Source organism: Telopea speciosissima, chromosome 4 (assembly GCF_018873765.1).
Source record: "Telopea speciosissima isolate NSW1024214 ecotype Mountain lineage chromosome 4, Tspe_v1, whole genome shotgun sequence".
Taxonomy (NCBI): domain Eukaryota; kingdom Viridiplantae; phylum Streptophyta; class Magnoliopsida; order Proteales; family Proteaceae; genus Telopea; species Telopea speciosissima.
Window position 1 is genome coordinate 18437791 of NC_057919.1, and position 18270 is coordinate 18456060.

The 18270-nt window shown below is 41.4% G+C and overlaps 1 protein-coding gene across 1 annotated transcript in view; it reads right to left on the reverse strand.

Moving 5' to 3' along the window:
- LOC122658923 (protein CHROMATIN REMODELING 25) overlaps positions 1–1589 on the reverse strand; it is a 36564-nt gene extending 34975 nt beyond the window's left edge. The window contains exons 1-2 of the mRNA XM_043854083.1: positions 1254–1589; positions 646–1026 (exon numbers count right to left, since the gene is read on the reverse strand). Coding sequence (XP_043710018.1) covers positions 646–1026; positions 1254–1423 — 551 coding nt within the window. The 5' untranslated portion in view covers positions 1424–1589. The remainder of the gene's footprint in view (positions 1–645; positions 1027–1253) is intronic.
- Positions 1590–18270: the final 16681 nt, after the last annotated feature.

An 18270-nucleotide genomic window follows, 5' to 3' on the forward strand; every position in this document is an offset into this window, starting at 1 on the left:
GTTTGGCTCATGGAGTTGCATGGATGTGTTTTTGTAGCTCTTAATATATACAGGACCAACCACTGGCAAGATTTAAACCCATCAGGCATCAAAGAATTTTGTTGAACGTTGTTCGAAGGTCCACTCTGGACTTCGGTTATGGTTTTCTTTTGGTCGGGGTGTGGCAGTGGGAAATACAGCCAAATGATACTCAATTTATATAACACAGAAAAGTTCCAACTGTTAAATTATGAAAGTATATGCAAGGTCTAAAACAACAAAAATAGCATGGTCAAAGTCAAGCCCTTTACTATTATTGACCGTTATAACTGATGAAACAGATGTTGCTGTAGTGGATAGCTTTTCTTCTTCACTGCTAGTATTTCTCTGTACTCTAATATTGAAAAAAAAAATTATAAAAGTCTGAAATAATGTAAGGTCTAAAATAATGATTTTTTGGTGATAAGGTCCAAAATAATGTTACTGGATAAATTTTTAGATGGCATACTTACACATATAATTAAATAACAGATTGGTCCTATTACCATATGCAACTAATGGCTATAGTGGGGGCTTTCTAAATAATAAGTAAATGGTGTTCCAATATAACCCAAATATGACAACTCTGATGAATGAAAGTCGGATAAGTTGAAGCAAAACCAATACCTTTGATGGGGTCTAAGGAAACGAACAAGTAATGGATCTACCACAATTGGAGCCGAATTCCCACATTCTTCTTCAGTTTCTTCAGGTTGCCACAATACCAAAGGCTCAACCCCAGGTGGGAGGGACACGCTTTCCTCTGGGATATCGTTCTCAACTACAGTCGGGATATTCAAGCGATTGGTTATAGCGACCAATGCAGGCCTTGAAGAACCCCAAGGGACAAATCTTTTACGAGCACCAAGGCGACGAGCAAGTTCGTCGTTCTGATCACTGTACCGTTGAGAACATGGAGGCTTGAAAGGGTTTCTAGCTACGGCCGCACCATCTGAAACCGAAAGGACCCGAGGTAGCAGCGGCTGCCTTCTAACAACAAGGTTTCCTCTGGTGAACAATAACCATAAAACCCTCTTACTTCTTTTTCGTTTCTCAAGAAAGACATAAAACAAAACTCATCACTTTGGAAGACACAAATATATCTATAAACCAGAAGCTCAGTGACACGTTCATAACTACAAATGGGAAAATGAAACCCTAGATTCGCAAGTCGAGACTCAGGAATATCAAGTTTCCTAGAGAAGAAGTGGGGAAATTAGTTCGTGCATCTTTACCTCAAAAGCGCGGCAACATTCTCTGATTTCCGAGTTTCGTTCGGCGGAGAAGAATCAGCAGAAGATCGCTCCTCCACATCTTCCGATTCGTGATCATCTTCATCGACTCTGATGTATTCCTCACTTGAATCGCTGGCTGAAGAAACTGTGTCATCGTCTTCTTCTTCCATAGAAACACTCTTTCTCGGTTGCTCCGCTTTATCTTTCGCTTTATAATTTCTGCAAATTTGGCGGCAAATACAAATGCAAACTGCGCCCCGCTCTGGCGTACATGATACGTTTGTAACGTCTACTCTTAAGAATTGTGAACCGTGCACAGAGGCCGTTGGATTCAGATACTTTCTGTAGGCTATACAACCAACCACTACAATCTACCAAAAAATAAAAAAAACAACCAACCACTACACGAATTTACTAAATAAAAAAGTCATGTGAACATGTTGTGGTCCTATAGCTTCAATCAAACAAAGGTCATGAACCCACAAAGTGGAATACGGCCAATGTGTTACACACGGATCTTTATCGCCCCTAGTATTGGGGTGTTGCTGGGCGCATCATGCGGCGCATCAGTGCCCATGTGTGCAGACACGGTCTTTCGAACTAGAGCATCTGCTATGAGAAAAAGTATTTCAAACCTTCAAAATAGAGGTGAGAGTTAACAATGATACTCATTGCTCTTATACTCTAGAAGTCCAGTAACTCTAATCAACAATACGAAGCACCCCATATCAATAAGGACTGGACAGATTTATCCCTATTTTCTTCAAAAAAAAAAAATGGATTTTTTTGTAAAATTTTACCTTTAGTCCATTTTGATCCATCGATAAGGGATTGGCCAAAAAACAGTATCAGTCTTTACCAATACTGATACCAATCAGCTAATTTGATATCAATTCCTCAAACCATGGCCCGAAAAGACATAGACACGTATAGGTTTGCAATAGGGTTGGATTGGACTGGGCTTTTTAAAACCCTAGCCCAACCCTAAGTCCCCTTAGCTGGGCCCAGGCCTGGCCCAACCTTGACTTAGGGTCAGAAAAATCCAACTCTAACCCGCCCTTAGGGTCGGGTCGGGCTGACCGTGGTTAGCCCTTACCATGGGGGCAGGAAAGGAAGATGCATGGGTTGGCCAGGCTAGGAAGAGAAAGAAGAAATAATATGAAGAATAAGAAAACAAAAACAACAAAAGAAAAAAGAAGAAGACAGAGTTGGGTTGGGTCAGATTAGATTCAACCTGATACCTCAATCCTAACCCGGCCCAATCTTGACTTAGAGCCAAAAATTTCCAATCCTGACCTGCGCTCAAGGCCAAGGTATCTCTACCCAGGCCCTGTTCAAGTTCGGGCCGTCAAGGACAACATACAAATTGTCTAAGTTATGCATAGTGCAATAGGCCTCTAACACCGCCCCCCAAAAAAAAAAAAAAAATTGGGAAAAAGTTTGGAGTTGTATCTCCTTCCCCAGTGTTCGCTCCTTCTTATGGCGAGCATGTTCAGATGGATTGGCATCAGGGGAAGGTTGTCTTAAGAAGCGTTTCAATATGGACCCAAGTTTCTGTAGGTCAAACAACGGTCCAGGGATCAAACCATGGTTCCGTAGGGAAACCAATTATAAACCAATTAGGGTATTGCACGCCCTGGGTTATCCCATGGTGTCCCATGGGTGCCCCATTTTAATTTTAGGGTGTCTCATGGTTTCCCATGGGAACCCTGGTGCATCTCTATTAGGGTTTCTCCTTCCCTATTACGTCCCATAAAATTAATTATCACAATAGGGACGGAGAAATTCGTCTCTAGTCCATCACATGGCAAGAGGGATCCATCCCATACTCGAATGCGCAGCGGAAATTAATCGATTCGAGTTTCTTTCGCATCCCATAAATATTAATAATCAATGAACAGAAGGAATTAATAAAGAACTGCTAACCTGGTGAGCCTCAAGTGTTGCTCCTCCAATAGACAGTGGTTCTTCCTCCAATGAGCGCTCCAACAAACAGATCTGAACCTCCAATGGTGCTACCAAGGTTCTACACGCCAATCCCAGATGCCCTCAAACTCCTCAGCACATATCTAGGGTTTCATAAACCCCAACTCTCAAACACAGGTGAGAGAAGTAAGAAGAAGAAGAGAGATCACAAGAGGGAGAGAGAGAAACCAAAAATATAGGAGAGAGAGTGTCTGCTCCAAAAACGTGGAGAACTTCTCTCTTCTGCGTTTTATGGTCCCCTATTTATAATAATAGGGTTTAATTAAATCCTAGATAGATTTAATAGAGCCCTAGTGAGAGTCGACTCTCTCTCTCTCCGGCGATTCTGTTTAAACTCAAAGTGCTACGGTGAAGAAGCGAGAATCTAATAGGGAAAGTATTAATTAGATTATTTATTTAATTATTAATGGATAATTACAATTAACACCAAATCCATTAATTAAATAAAGAGCCAATTAAATTAGCAAATTCCAAATAACTCCCTATATGATAACAATTTATCATATACAACCCCCACTAATCAACACCATCATTATGGAATCTAGGGCATGTACACATGTACCGCCAAACCCCAATCCATAGTACATGTCCATATAAGAGCGTCTGTGCATCCGATCGGGTCCCAAAACTCGATAAAACACTTTATTTGAAATAATTATAAATAATGTATCATTATATGTAAAATAAATTTTGCAAAACCATTTCCAAAAGCAGTCTTGGATCCAGATTTTGATCCGACCATGCACTGACAGTCTCTATCTTGGTGTTCCCCAATCGGGCAGTGGTGACCGTGTTGGACAACTCCTTCACTCACAAAGTGTTCACGCATTCCCAGAACATCGACTTTGACTCGCTTGAGTCTCAGTCATTGATGAACCAAAGAATGCGATCACACTTTGCAGTGACAGGGTTCCCTCAGGTACAGGGTGTTATACCCGCACCCCGGATCATAATTAATTATTATTTCTTCCCCGTGACGTGTGGTTATCAACGCCACGCGTCTTTGAGTGGTATTCTCTGGTGGTCAAACCCGATTACAAATTATTGATCATGATACGGGCTTACCATTGACTCACCATGGCAATGGAAAAGTAAGTTCTAGCCTCAAGTCTTATTAATTATTCTTCCCTTGGTAACCTCGAAGTGCGGGTCAGGGCTTGAACCGCTCGAGCTATTTCATGAGAGAAGGGAATAATTTAAGTTCGGGTCCCACGTACCTTTAGGAAGTACATTGGGGACTTATACCCATCTCTTATGAACCCATCTAAGAATGGGCTTTTCCCTAATTAAGGTTGTGGGCAGGCCCATTTAACTCTATTTGACCCAAAGATGGGTTAACCCATTCCTGTACCCTAAATAAGACCATGGGTCAACCCATTAAGCCCTCTTGACCCATTTAACTTAAACTACCCATTTGGCCTAATGACCCATTTATCTTGGATCCACCCATTTAACTATTTGACCCATTTAACTTAAAGGACCCAAGCCCATTTTCTATAAATAAGACAAAGGGGGAGAAGGATTCATTTTCATTTCTTCTCCCATCTACCCTAAATCGTGGAAGAGAGAAAGAGGAGAGAAAGGAGAAAGAAGAAAGAAGAAAGAAGGAAAGAAGAAAGAAGGAAGGAGAAAAGGAGGAAGAAGGGTGGAGAATCTTGGTTGGAGGTTTGAAGATCACTTCTTGGAGCCTCAACATGGAGCCTTCTACCTTGGGGTGGGTAAGCCATTCAATCCCATCTCTTTTCTTCTATTTTGGGTTTTGGGGTTTGGGAAATGGGAGAAATTGGACCTAGGGTTCTCTTGGAACCTAAGGAATCGATGGAACCTCTAAACCTAGACTATGGTGGAGTTATTTCACTCCATTACAAGCCCTAAGCCTAAGTAATCTCTTTCCATTTAAGAAATTTAAGGTTTCTACCATATTATGTCCTAATTTAGGTTCTCTTTGTTTTCTCTTAAATCCATGGGATTACATGGACCTAATGAGGTCTTAGAACCCTAATGGACCTAGGAGGAAGCTTTCTTGAAGCCTCCCTACCTTTAAACCCCTTGGAAAATGAATCCCTAGTGAGAAACCCTTCAATTTTCGGTTCTGCGGTATGTGGTTTTACACTCGGATTCGTTTCAAACCACATCTCGCATCCGACCTTGACTAAAACTATCCTAAGCCCCTGGTTAGCTAGGATTTACATGTGGTTTCGCACTGCAAGAAACCACCACGAAATTACCTCCTGAAAAGGCCCCCGTGAAGCTTCGGATTTACACTGATTGGTTTTCAAACCACATCTCGCATCCGACCTTGACTAAAAGCATCCGGGCCCCTGGTTTCCTAGGATTTACACTCGATTCGAGTTTTCGAAACCACATCGCATCCGACCTTGACTAAAAGCGTCCGGGCCCCGGGTTTCCTAGGATTTACATGTGGTTGCAGAATTTGGGCATGAAACCACACCGCAACCACTTCACTTCGAAACCTTATACTTAAATGATTAATGGGAGACCTTTTGGGGATCCGTCCCTTTACTTAATTAATCCTATTTCACTCTTTATTTAGGTTTAAAGCTTTCATCTTGCGACGTGTTACTTGATTTCGCGACAACTCATAACATCGGGGCATAACACATATTGTGAGTGGGTTTGGTTGTTTGGGCTTGATATTATTATTGCATTGTATATTATGTCATCATTATAAATTATTAAGCATGCTTGCGCATATTGCATACTTTTATATATGAATGTTATGATGTTAATTGGAGATGCTTTACTTTGATGGGTCTCGGTGCGGTGGGTGCGGTAAACTCCCGGATAATATATATATTTATGAAGAAATTATGTTGAATGTCATGTTGAACGTATGCGCCATGCCGTCTTGGTAACCGGGCACTAAACCGGATGAAAAGTTGATGCGCCGGATTACCTCTCGGGACGATAGGACTTGCATGTAGGCGTGGCTAGGATTTTACACCCTTATGCTACGACCCTTACCAACGGGGTTTAGGTGTTGGGTAATCGCACACCGGATTACGTGGAGGTGGGAGAGGCCGATCATGGTAGTATTGGTTATCGTGGGTGCCACCGAGTGGTCTTGGAGGCTTCGATCGGCGTAGGTCCCGGTGACAATTGAGGTTTCATTGTGGCGATAAGTTAAGTGACCCACAGTGTCTCCCGAGTTGTCACAGTAGCATATGCCATTGACTTAGTTGTGATGTTAGGTGGAAAATTTACTTAACATATGCATGCATCATTGGACTATGTGAATTGTGTGTTTGTGCATCCCCATCCCCTCACGGCTCGGTGGAGAGCTAACCCCTCGTGTACACAATTTTTAGATTATGATGCGGTGACGGAGGAGCGGAAGGCGTGTTAGAGGAACATGGCAACGGTGTCCTTGTGACAATTGCGCCTACGGGCCGTGAGAACTCTAGGGACTTGTTCCCTTTTTTTATTTTATTTTAGGGCGTAGGCCCATGTAAAAACATTTCTTCGTTATACCCTTGTTAATCATTATTAGATGGTAATGAAAAATGGATTAACTACGGTATTTATCATCTAGGCTTTGATCATCTTGTAATTATTGATTTTATACGCTTCCGCAAAACTACCGATCATTTGGAATGTAATATTTTCCTTTCCGCACTCGATATTATATTGTTTTAATATTAGTTATGATGCGTTGGGACCTTTGTGTCGTGATCCTGGCAGCTTAATAGGATGACAAGCGTTGTCCTAGTCACCCCTTATAATGTATTTTATCCCTTGTCTGGGATGGGGGCGTGACACAGGGTGTCGGTGACACATGTCTATCCCTTCCTACATCTGGCAGTAATACATGAGGGAATCGACAAAGTAGATTCTTCGCCAATGCACACATCAAACATGTGAGCACTCGCATTCGTACCCTGACATCACATGTCTAGGCATACCCAATGCGACGATCATATGATAAGGGTGCCCAGCCCAAACCCTAGTCGTGACTACCATTTTAAGTATAACTTACGGACACATAATGCTCAAAAAGTTTATATCGCATGTGACAATATTAAACTAAAATGTATAAATGTTCAATACAAAGGTGAACCGGGTTGAACCAAACCGAACCGGGTTTGATGGACACACACTTGTCCAACAATCTCCCACTTGTACATCAAAGCCAATTCCCCATACATTTTAAACCCATGCCCTCCATGTGTTTCTCAAACACTCCTGGTGACAAACCATTTGTCATGGCATCAGACACATTTTCAGTTGTGTCCACTTTGGAGATACTCACGTCACCTTGCTGGATAATCTCTCTGATGAGGTGATACTTCCGCTGCACGTGCTTGTTCCTCTGATGAGCCCTAGGCTCCTTAGCTTGTGCAATGGCCCCTCTGTTGTCACATAACAGGGGAATAGGGCCCTTGACAAGATCAGGGACTACTCCAGAAATGTTAGGAACTTCCTAACCCAAACACTTTATTAGCCGCATCACATGATGCAAGGTGTTCATAAAAATAGGGATCGGCTATAGATTTCTATTTTGTACTCATCTATACAATGGCACCTCCACTCATTAGACTCGTAATGACTCACAATACCTACTGCATAGCAAACGTCCGGCCTCGTGCGCAATATAGCGTACATTAGACTTCCTACTGCTAAGGCATAGGGAATCCTCTTCATCTCTTCAATGTCCGTCTGAGACTAAGGACATTGAGATCTGGAAAGACTGACTCCATGCCTGAAGGGATCACTTCCCCTCTTGGAGTTCTCCATACTAAATCCGGCCAGGACTTTGTCTATAAGGTAGCCTGTGACAAGCCTAGCATCCTTTTCTGGCGATCTCTTACGAGTTTGATCCCAAGGATAGAGCTAGCTTCACCAAGGTCTTTCATCGAAAACGTTGTGGATAACTACTGTTTTACTAATGAAAGGAGTCCTACATCGTTACCAATCAGCAATATGTCATCTACGTATAAAACAAGAAAACATACTGCCCTCCCACTGATCTTCTTGTAAACGCATGGTTCATCCATGTTTTGATCAAAACCAAATGATTTGATTGATTGATCAAACCTGATGTTCCAGCTCCTGGAAGCCTGCTTCAGCCCATAAATGGACCTCTGCAATTTACACACCTTTCTTTCTTCCTCCAAGGAAGAGAACCCCTCTGGCTATTCCATGTAGATTTCCTCTTGAAGGAACCCATTTAGAAATGCAGTCTGCACATCCATCTGCCAGATCTCATAATCAAAGTGTGCTGCGATAGCCAATAAAATCTTAATGGATTTCATCATCGCTACTGGTGAAAAGGTTTCCTCATAGTCTATACCCTCTTTCTGGGTATAACCCTTTGCCACCAGTCTCGCTTTGAATCCCTTGACCTTTCCATTTGCGCCCTTCTTCCTCTTGAAGATCTATTTACATCCAATCGGCTTGACGCCAAGTGGTGGATCGATTAGAGTCCAGACCTTGTTAGAATGCATCGAATCAATTTCAGAGCGCATTGCTTCCAGCCACCTAGTGGCATCCACATCCTTTAGAGCCTCAGAGTATGTCATTGAATCATCATCCGATTCAACCGATACCATGTGGAACTCTTCCACTGTTTTCTCTTCGGTTAGAAGAGTTAGCCTGGTGGGTGGTCTAATAGTCCTCCCACTGCGTCGAGGTTTCTCAGGTGTTGGTATTTTAGCGGGTATGTCAGTTGGTCTCACTTCTGGAAGTGACGTTTCTGGGCCATCTGATAGCTCTTTTATGACTACTGGTTCGGACCTCTGGGTCATCATTTCTTCCTCCAAAAATGTGACATGTTTACTTATAATGACCTTTTGGTCAACTGGGTCATAGAAATAATAGCCTATCGTGCCTTTGGGGTAGCCTAAGAAATAGCATCTCGAAGTCCTGGATTCTAACTTGTCTGTCTGTTGCTTTCGCACATGTGCTATGCAACCCCATACCCTAAGGTGTTGAATACTAGGCTTTCGCCCTTTCCACAACTCAAAGGGTGTCTTGGCTACAGACTTAGATGGAACCCTATTCAAGATATATATCACCGTCTCTAAAGCGTACCCCCAGAAAGAAAGAGATAGCTCACTATAAGTGAGCATCGTCCTGACCATATCCAATAGGGTCCGATTGCGTCGTTCGGATAGACCATTTTGTTGTGGTGTGCCTGGATTAGTTAGCTGACTAACTATCCCTTGGGATATGAGATGTTCTTTAAACTCATCCGATAGATACTCCCCTCCACGATCTGATCGTAAGGACTTGACGCATTTATCGAGCTATCTTTCGACCTCGGCTTAGAATTCTTTGAATTTATCAAAGGCTTCCGATTTCCTACGCATCAAGTATATGTAACCATATCTAGAGTAATCATCGGTGAACGTGATAAAGTACTCATACCCATATCTTGCTTGTATGTTTATGGATCCACACACGTCAGTGTGTATCAACTCCAACAGATCTGTGGCTCTAGCACCTTTATTGCTAAAGGATTTCTTGGTCATTTTGCCCTGAAGGCATGACTCACAGGTGGGGAATGGTTCCACCCTCAGACTCTCTAAGGGCCCATCCCTCACCAATCTACTAATTCAGTCCACATTAATGTGACCCAATCTTAGATGCCACAGATATGTTGAGTTCATTGGAGCTGCTTTCCGTTTCAAATCAACATTTGAAACAACATTCGTTCTAATAGGGCAATCTAGAAAATACAAACCACTTTGCATATATCCGGATGCCACAAAGGAATTATTAAAACGAATAATCAATTTAAAATTAAAGGAAAAACTATATCCGTCCAAAACAAGTTTTGAAACTGAAATTATCTTCCTCTTGAAAGAGGGTACATAATAGCAATCCTTTAAAACTAAACTAGCATAACTAAAATTTAAAATAAAAGTTCCCACAGCCAACGCCATGGTCTCAGCTCCAGTGCCCATCCGAAGACGCACTTCATTTTTTTCCAGGTTCCTTGTCTCCTTGAACCCCTGCAAGTCATTGCAAATGTGAACAGTGGATCCACTATCCACCAACCAAGAATTAGTCGGTTCAAAAGACAAATTAGACTCATAAAGAACGTGAACATCACATGTACCTTCTTTAGCAGCCTCTGTTTCATCCGGCTTCTTGTCTTTCAAAGTTGCCAGGTAAGCACGAGAGTATCTTTTCTAGTGACCCTCCTTCTTGCAATAGAAGCACTTGCCTTTGCCTTTATTGCCAGACTTCCCACCCTTGGCTTTCAGGGTCTTGCCCTTACTTCTCTTTTTCTTCTTCTTCCCATTTGAAGAAGGCTTTGCCTCAGTTGCATTGACCTCAGCCTTGTCCTTTTCCAAGGACACTTCAGCCTCTACCAGTGCATTAGCAAGCTCGGTGAGCTCCATCTCCTTCTCGGACATCTTGTAGGACATCCTAAAAGGTGCATAGGCAGAAGTGAGTGACGCTAAGATCACATCAGTCTTGTATCGCAGGCTGAAATCAGTCCCCATGGATTCCAATTTTTCAAACAGATTGATCATTTTCATTACATGATCCATCACTGGAGTCCCCTGAGACATCTTGGAGTTATGGATTTGACTCACCGCATCAGAATGTGCGTGTGTCAACTGCCTGTTGAACAATTCAGCAAGCTTATCCATTTTACCCCCAACAGTGCGTATATCCTTGACTGAGTCTACAACTGATTTTTTCAACGATCCTAGGATATAGAGTGATGCCTTGGAATCCCTCATGAGAGAACCCTTGCATCTCTTCATTTGCCTCAAAATCGTTCGGGTCGGGTTGAGGAGGAACTTGTTCATCTAGAATCGTCATGCGATCCTTCAAGATCAGGAGCAACTTAATGCTCCGGTACCAATCGACATAGTTTGTACCATTAAGTTTGTATTTGCTAATGAGTGTTAATAGGTTATAATTAATGGCAGCCATCGTATGTTAATCTACACATGCACAAGTAAATAACCACATGCTAATTAATGACCATTGAAAATAATAAATTGAGCACACACACATCAATGGTCTTTCATGATTTGGGTTTCCCTCATAACCCAAAAGATGAATTGGATATCTACAACCCTTGCATGCATAATTTACCCTGTCGGGAGTCATTATACACACCACGGTAGTGTGGACTAAGCTGTTCGCCTCATGGGCTTCTAATATTTTCGGCCACCTGGGTGTCATGTCCAGATCCTGTCGGCTGACATACACCCAAGTCATGTACTTACCTATTGCATTAGTTAGAATCATGGAATCATGAAAGATGGTCCACTGTCGCAGTGCCCTCTCACTATCCATACCCTAACGTATCTAGATGGAGGTAAATATAGATAAATACGTGACAGAGGTCCTGGCAATGTCCTATCGGCTTATGCGGGGTCATGTCACACATTTTCTACATTTATCTTCAATAGGAGGCCATGAACATGTTTACCGATTAAGACTAGTCCATATCATACATGTATTGTGAATAAAGAGGGATTAATTAACTCTCACATACATGGATAGATTTAAACAACATAATTAATCAACACTAATTAAAAGTGATTATGGGATGGCGGCATTTTTATCAGAAGTAATTAAAGAACCCTCCTAATAAAAATAAAACTAATAACTTTGGGTGCATTTATCATGCCATGGATGCCACGCCTCTATCATCTCCTCTGCCCGATCACGTCTTCAAAGTAGGTGACTTGCATCTCCATAAGCTTTGAGCGCCACATGTGGATCACCATCTACATGCCCTGGGAGTCCTAACTCCTCTAAAATTACAATGGAAACCTAGAAAAATTCTATACACTTTCCTTTCCATAATAATAAAGAAACCCCACATGGAAAAACCAACCCACCATTTGGGCTGCCCATGGGGTGGAGTACATTTGTTTATAAAAAAGAAAGGGGGAGAGAGAGAAAGAGAGAGAAGCATCACATCCACTCATAACCCCATGTATCACATACATAAACAATCCATTCATTTATTAGAATGTCATTCCCATAATCACATCATAATATAATTTCATGCATGGGCATTAAAGCAAGTGAACCAAAATTAAAACATGGATTCCTTTAATTATTGAACCACCACATCGCATGTGATATCATGTATCCAAGCCCATAAAATTAAAATCGCATTTTAATTGCAAGTGGGTAAAGAGAGAATCTCTTCACCCATCATCATTCTCCAAAAACAAAACAAAATAATAAAATTCTATTTTGAAAAATTTGTTTTTTTTTTTGTTAAACTCGAGGGAAAACAAGGGGGTGCATGCACCATTGCGCAGTCCGCAGCACTCGCGCAGCCCATAGGCACGTGGCCCATGGACGCAGTCACGCAGCCCGCAGCCCTCAAGCTTGCGCCGCTCGCAGCAGCCCCACAAGGGGATGCGCACAAGGGTAGGTTAATGGGGAAGGGTGTGCGCAGAGGCTTGCAACGTGGCGCTCCCCCCACATATAGAACATGATTAAAAAATTTTAAAATCAAAATTAGTAATCACAACCTAATTGGATATATGCTTCAATAATTGGAATAAACAAAATAAACCAAATCCATCATCACATGGGTAGGTTGTTACACTAACAACCTTGTAACTACCCATGTGCACATGGGAAGGTTGTTATAACAACCATATCCTAACCACCCATGTGCCAACTTGCATCCCACTCATGATAATCATATTAACCATTAATTATCTAATATTCATGGGTGGGAAAGGTGGCTCTGATACCACACTGTAGGTCAAACAACGGTCCAGGGATCAAACCATGGTTCCGTAGGGAAACCAATTATAAACCAATTAGGGTATTGCACGCCCTGGGTTATCCCATGGTGTCCCATGGGTGCCCCATTTTAATTTTAGGGTGTCTCATGGTTTCCCATGGGAACCCTGGTGCATCTCTATTAGGGTTTCTCCTTCCCTATTACGTCCCATAAAATTAATTATCACAATAGGGACGGAGAAATTCGTCTCTAGTCCATCACATGGCAAGAGGGATCCATCCCATACTCGAATGCGCAGCGGAAATTAATCGATTCGAGTTTCTTTCGCATCCCATAAATATTAATAATCAATGAACAAAAGGAATTAATAAAGAAGCGCTAACCCTGGTGAGCCTCAAGTGTTGCTCCTCCAATAGGCAGTGGTTCTTCCTCCCAATGAGCGCTCCAAGCAAACGGATCCGAACCTCCAATGGTACTACCAAGGTTCTACACGCCAATCCCGGATGCCCTCAAACTCCTCAGCACATATCTAGGGTTTCATAAACCCCAACTCTCAAACATAGGTGAGAGAAGTAAGAAGAAGAAGAGAGATCACAAGAGGGAGAGAGAGAAACCAAAAATATAGGAGAGAGAGTGTCTGCTCCAAAAACATGGAGAGCTTCTCCCTTCTGCGTTTTATGGTCCCCTATTTATAATAATAGGGTTTAATTAAATCCTAGATAGATTTAATAGAGCCCTAGTGAGAGTCTGACTCTCTCTCTCTCTCAGTTTGGCAGTTCTGTTTAAACTCAAAGTGCTACACAGGTGAAGAAGCAGAATCTAATAGGGAAAGTATTAATTAGATTCTTTATTTAATTATTAATGGATAATTAAAATTAGTACCAAATCCATTAATTAAATAAAGAACCAATTAAATTAGTAAATTCCAAATAACTCCCTATATGATAACAATTTATCATATACAACCCCCCACTAATCAACACCATCATTATGGAATCTAGGGCATGTACACATGTACTGCCAAACCCCAATCCATAGTACATGTCCATATAAGAGCGTCTGTGCATCCGATCGGGTCCCGTAAAACTCGATAAAACACTTTATTTGAAATAATTATAAATAATGTATCATTATATGTAAAATAAATTTTGCAAAACCATTTCCAAAACGAGATGGATCTAGATTCGATCCGACCATGCACATGAGCAGTCTCTATCTTGGTGTTCCCCAATCGGGCAAGGTGACCGTGTTGGACAACTCCTTCACTCACAAAGTGTTCACGCATTCCCTGAACACCGACTTTGACTCGCTTGAGTCTCAGTCATTGATGAACCAAAGAATGCGATCACACTTTGCAGTGACAGGGTTTCCTCAGTATGGTGTCGGTGACACATGTCTATCCCTTCCTACATCCGGCAAGTAATATATGAGGGAATCGACAAAGTAGATTCTTCGCTAATGCACACATCAAACATGTGAGCACTCGCATTCGTACCCTGACATCACATGTCTAGGCATACCCAATGCGACGACCATATGATAAGGGTGCCCAGCCCAAACCCTAGTTGTGACTACCATTTTAAGTATAACTTACGGACACATAATGCTCAAAAAGTTTATATCGCATGTGACAATATTAAACTAAAATGTATAAATGTTCAATACAAAGGTGAATCGGGTTGAACCGAACCGAACCGGGTTTGATGGACACACACTTGTCCAACAGTTTCTTGAGATGTGGTGCTGCAGTTGAAACAATAGATCATTTTCTTCTTCACTGACCATTTGCTAAATCGGTGTGGTTTGGTTGCCCTTTATCAATCAAATTTCCTCTGGATTTATCGTTTTCTCTAGCGGACTAGATTGGTAAGTGGAAGGAGCTCAACATTTTATGGCAAAAAAGAAGGTATAGAGCTGGAATCCTTTATGTGCTTCCTTCTTTGGTTCCTTTGGAAAGGTCGAAATGACTTGGTCTTTGGTAGGAAAAACTAGAATCAACGTGAAATCATTAAAGGTGCAGCTCGAGCCCATGAAGAATTCATTGCAGTTCACAGCCCCTACCAAACAACCTCCAAAGTTCCAAGCTGAAGCAACTCATCAGCATCTTCCGAGATGGGAATGCCCTCCTAGATCGACCCTAAAGGACAATTGTGATGCATCAAGGAATCCAAGATCTGAAAGATGTGGAATTCGGGTAGTTATTTGTGGTGAACATGGGTCTCCTCTCCTGGCTAAATCCTCTGTGGAACTATTTAAGGATATTTTGGTGGGAGAAACTCTGGCGATTCGGTTCGGTCTCCTAGAAGGTATTGCCATGGTGGTGGACCAGTTGATTATCGAGTCAGACAACAAAGAGGTTATTTCCTGCATCAACGATCACTCAAGAAACCCCCCCCCCTCCTTGGATATTCATCCCATTATCATGGATATCAGGCTTTTAGCCTCCTAACCCCTTTCTTGTAAGTTTGAGTTTATTTCTAGAGAATCCAACATTGTTGCAGATTCTTTAGATAGAAAGACCCTGTCAATACAGTTTGCTCTATTTCCACTCCATGGCTGATGGACTTGTGTAATTTTTCATTTGCATGTCCCCCAATTGCTAATAAATAACATTTCAGATCTACGAGCAGCCTATGCGGTGCAGATTGGGTCACATACAATGACCATCTTACCCCTACTCGGGCATGACATTTGAGTAGGGGTAAGATGATCTTTATGCATGTGGCTCAGTCTGTGCCACTTAAACCGCTATGGGCAGCATGTCATAGAAGAACTGGATCCAATAAATAATCCTGTTTATTATCCCAAAAAAAAAAACTGCTTCGTGGTGTTGACTGCTGACTGCTGACTGCTAACTGTAAAATGTAAATCACTGGACCACATTCATGACGATTGACGAGTCACTCGTTCATGACTTCATCTAGTTTGGTTGCTTGGTTGTTCACACGTTTCTCTTCGCCTCTGCCCCCTCTTCACTTCTGTTCATTGCATGCGAACGCGTGCACACAAATACTACGCCAACCACCAGAGTGTAGGACAGGCACAGCATAATTGAACCCCTCCCGTGGATGTGTAAGCAAATAGGAGAGCGCACAAACACACATGTTATAGCTTCACGTTAAGCGACAAAGAAACGATCGACGTCCCATCGGTAAAGGGACAAGGAGACATTCTTTTTTTAGGCTTTTAGGTTTCTAAGCAAAAAAAATATTTTTTCCTTCCAGATGAAATGGAATTGGGAATATGGGAATATGGGAATATAGCTAAAAACGATGCAGTGATGATGTACACTTATCTATGGTTGTATTTGCTCATTTAAGAATAAAGTTTTGAGCAAAAGATTCCAATTCATTGGTCTTTATGATAGTGAAGGCAATGATGACCGGCCGATGAGAAAAACCTCTTTGTATGAATCTATACGTGTTAAAGATGACTTAATTGTTTCGGGGAGAAGATCATTACTAGGCAGCGTAGCTCTATATAAGTATGGGGTCAATCAGAAAGTATGCAGGAACATCAATAGAGGTGAGATTTTTTTATTACGGGAGTGGAAACATTAGTTTGCAGAGCCCTATGTCTGGGCACAAGCTACACATGCAACCTTGTAAAGATCATTTCCCATTTTTCTATTATATAATATGTACATTTTATTTATTTTAATTTTTACGTCATATTATTTGATCGAACAAGGTCGATATCTAATGTATATTTAACCTATATATAAATCTAATAAGAAAGGGATCTATATAAGCCAATGGATACATTGAAGGGCCTGTCGTAAGATTTGTATACATAGGTAGGGTTTACATCATTAAAGAGGAGAGAGAGTATATGTGAAAGCTATTATATTATCTACCAATAATGTGAACATTATTTTCTCTCATTTAATTTAAATTAATATATAAATAATTTAATATTTTAATTAATGAGAGAGATTCTCTCGAATCGAATTATCGCCAACAATTGCTAAGCACAGTTGGTTAAGGTGATTGTTGAAGTAGCAACAGCTAGGCATATATCAAGTTCTAGATTTCCCCCTCCTTAATTCCTTATGTTGGCCTCTCAGTGGATCAGGATGCTCTACAGTACCGATGGGGTGGCGGTGCACATTTGACCGTACAATAGAGGTTAGGTGGCACACATGGCACACATGGCCTCTACCGTCGAATGTGCACTGTTGTCTTGCTGATACGGCGGTACTACAGAGGATTTTAATACCCTCTCAACCTTCCCCCTTTCTTTGTTGGCCTATGGCCATTCGCTCTCCCCCATTGTAGTGTTTTTTTTTTTTTGGTAGGACCCCATTATGTAGTTGGCCATGGCCCTTGATTAGGATAGATAAAAATGGGTTGTATTATAGAATTTTTTGACAATTTTTTTTTATGAAAACAAATAAAATTAAAGAAAAACAGAAAAGAAAATGTTCATGACATATCAAGCAAGCACATTCTCTCCATCATGCCTAATACACCGTTTTCTTTGCTTAAAAATAAACCTGAAATATCCAGCAAGATAGGAAGAAACTCCTATGATCACACTCCCTTCTTTGCATTAAAATATTTTGTTATTTTTTTTATGCAAGTAAATAGAATATATTAAAAAGGAGAAGTATCCACAGACTACAAATTATATTCCGTTAACTTTGTTATATGGGTTTCCTTTAATTTTTTGAAGGAGAAAGTTTTCCTCCACCCATAGAGGATGGTTCACCCACCATCCTATGATTCACAAACCCCTCCTAGGGTTCTAGTATGGTCCAAATACCCTCCTGATATCCATTCCTGCCCTCTTCTGCCCCTCGGTGAATGGGATCCCATTCACCGAGGGTAGAGACAAACTCGGTCATTTTTTAAAATATTTCCCAAAATGGGAGACAGAATGCTCTGCTCTGCACCCAGACACAAGGGCGTACAAAATGACCGCCACACCCAAATATAAAGACAGAAAATCCTAAGGGTGTATCGATTATTTCTCATGCCCCCTGTGTTTGGGTGGGCACATGCAATGCTCTCTTTCCCCTTTAAAAATTTAAAGAAATATGTAATTTAAAACCTCGACCATGCGAACTTAGCTATTCAATGCAAAAAAAAAAAAATCTTCTTCAGTGCCCTAATCTTGCGGTGCATTGCAGTGCAGGTCTAAGAGCTTGACACATAGAAATTGCGACATCCAACGGTGTTGAGCTCGAAAAGAAAGAAAAAAAAAAAAAAATACAAGTTTACACCGTTGGATAAAACTTCTTCCACATGTCGAACTCTCAAAGCACAATAGGGGATTTTAATCCCCCCACCACGATCAATAGCTATCTGCCTGGCTCTGTTCAGGTGACGT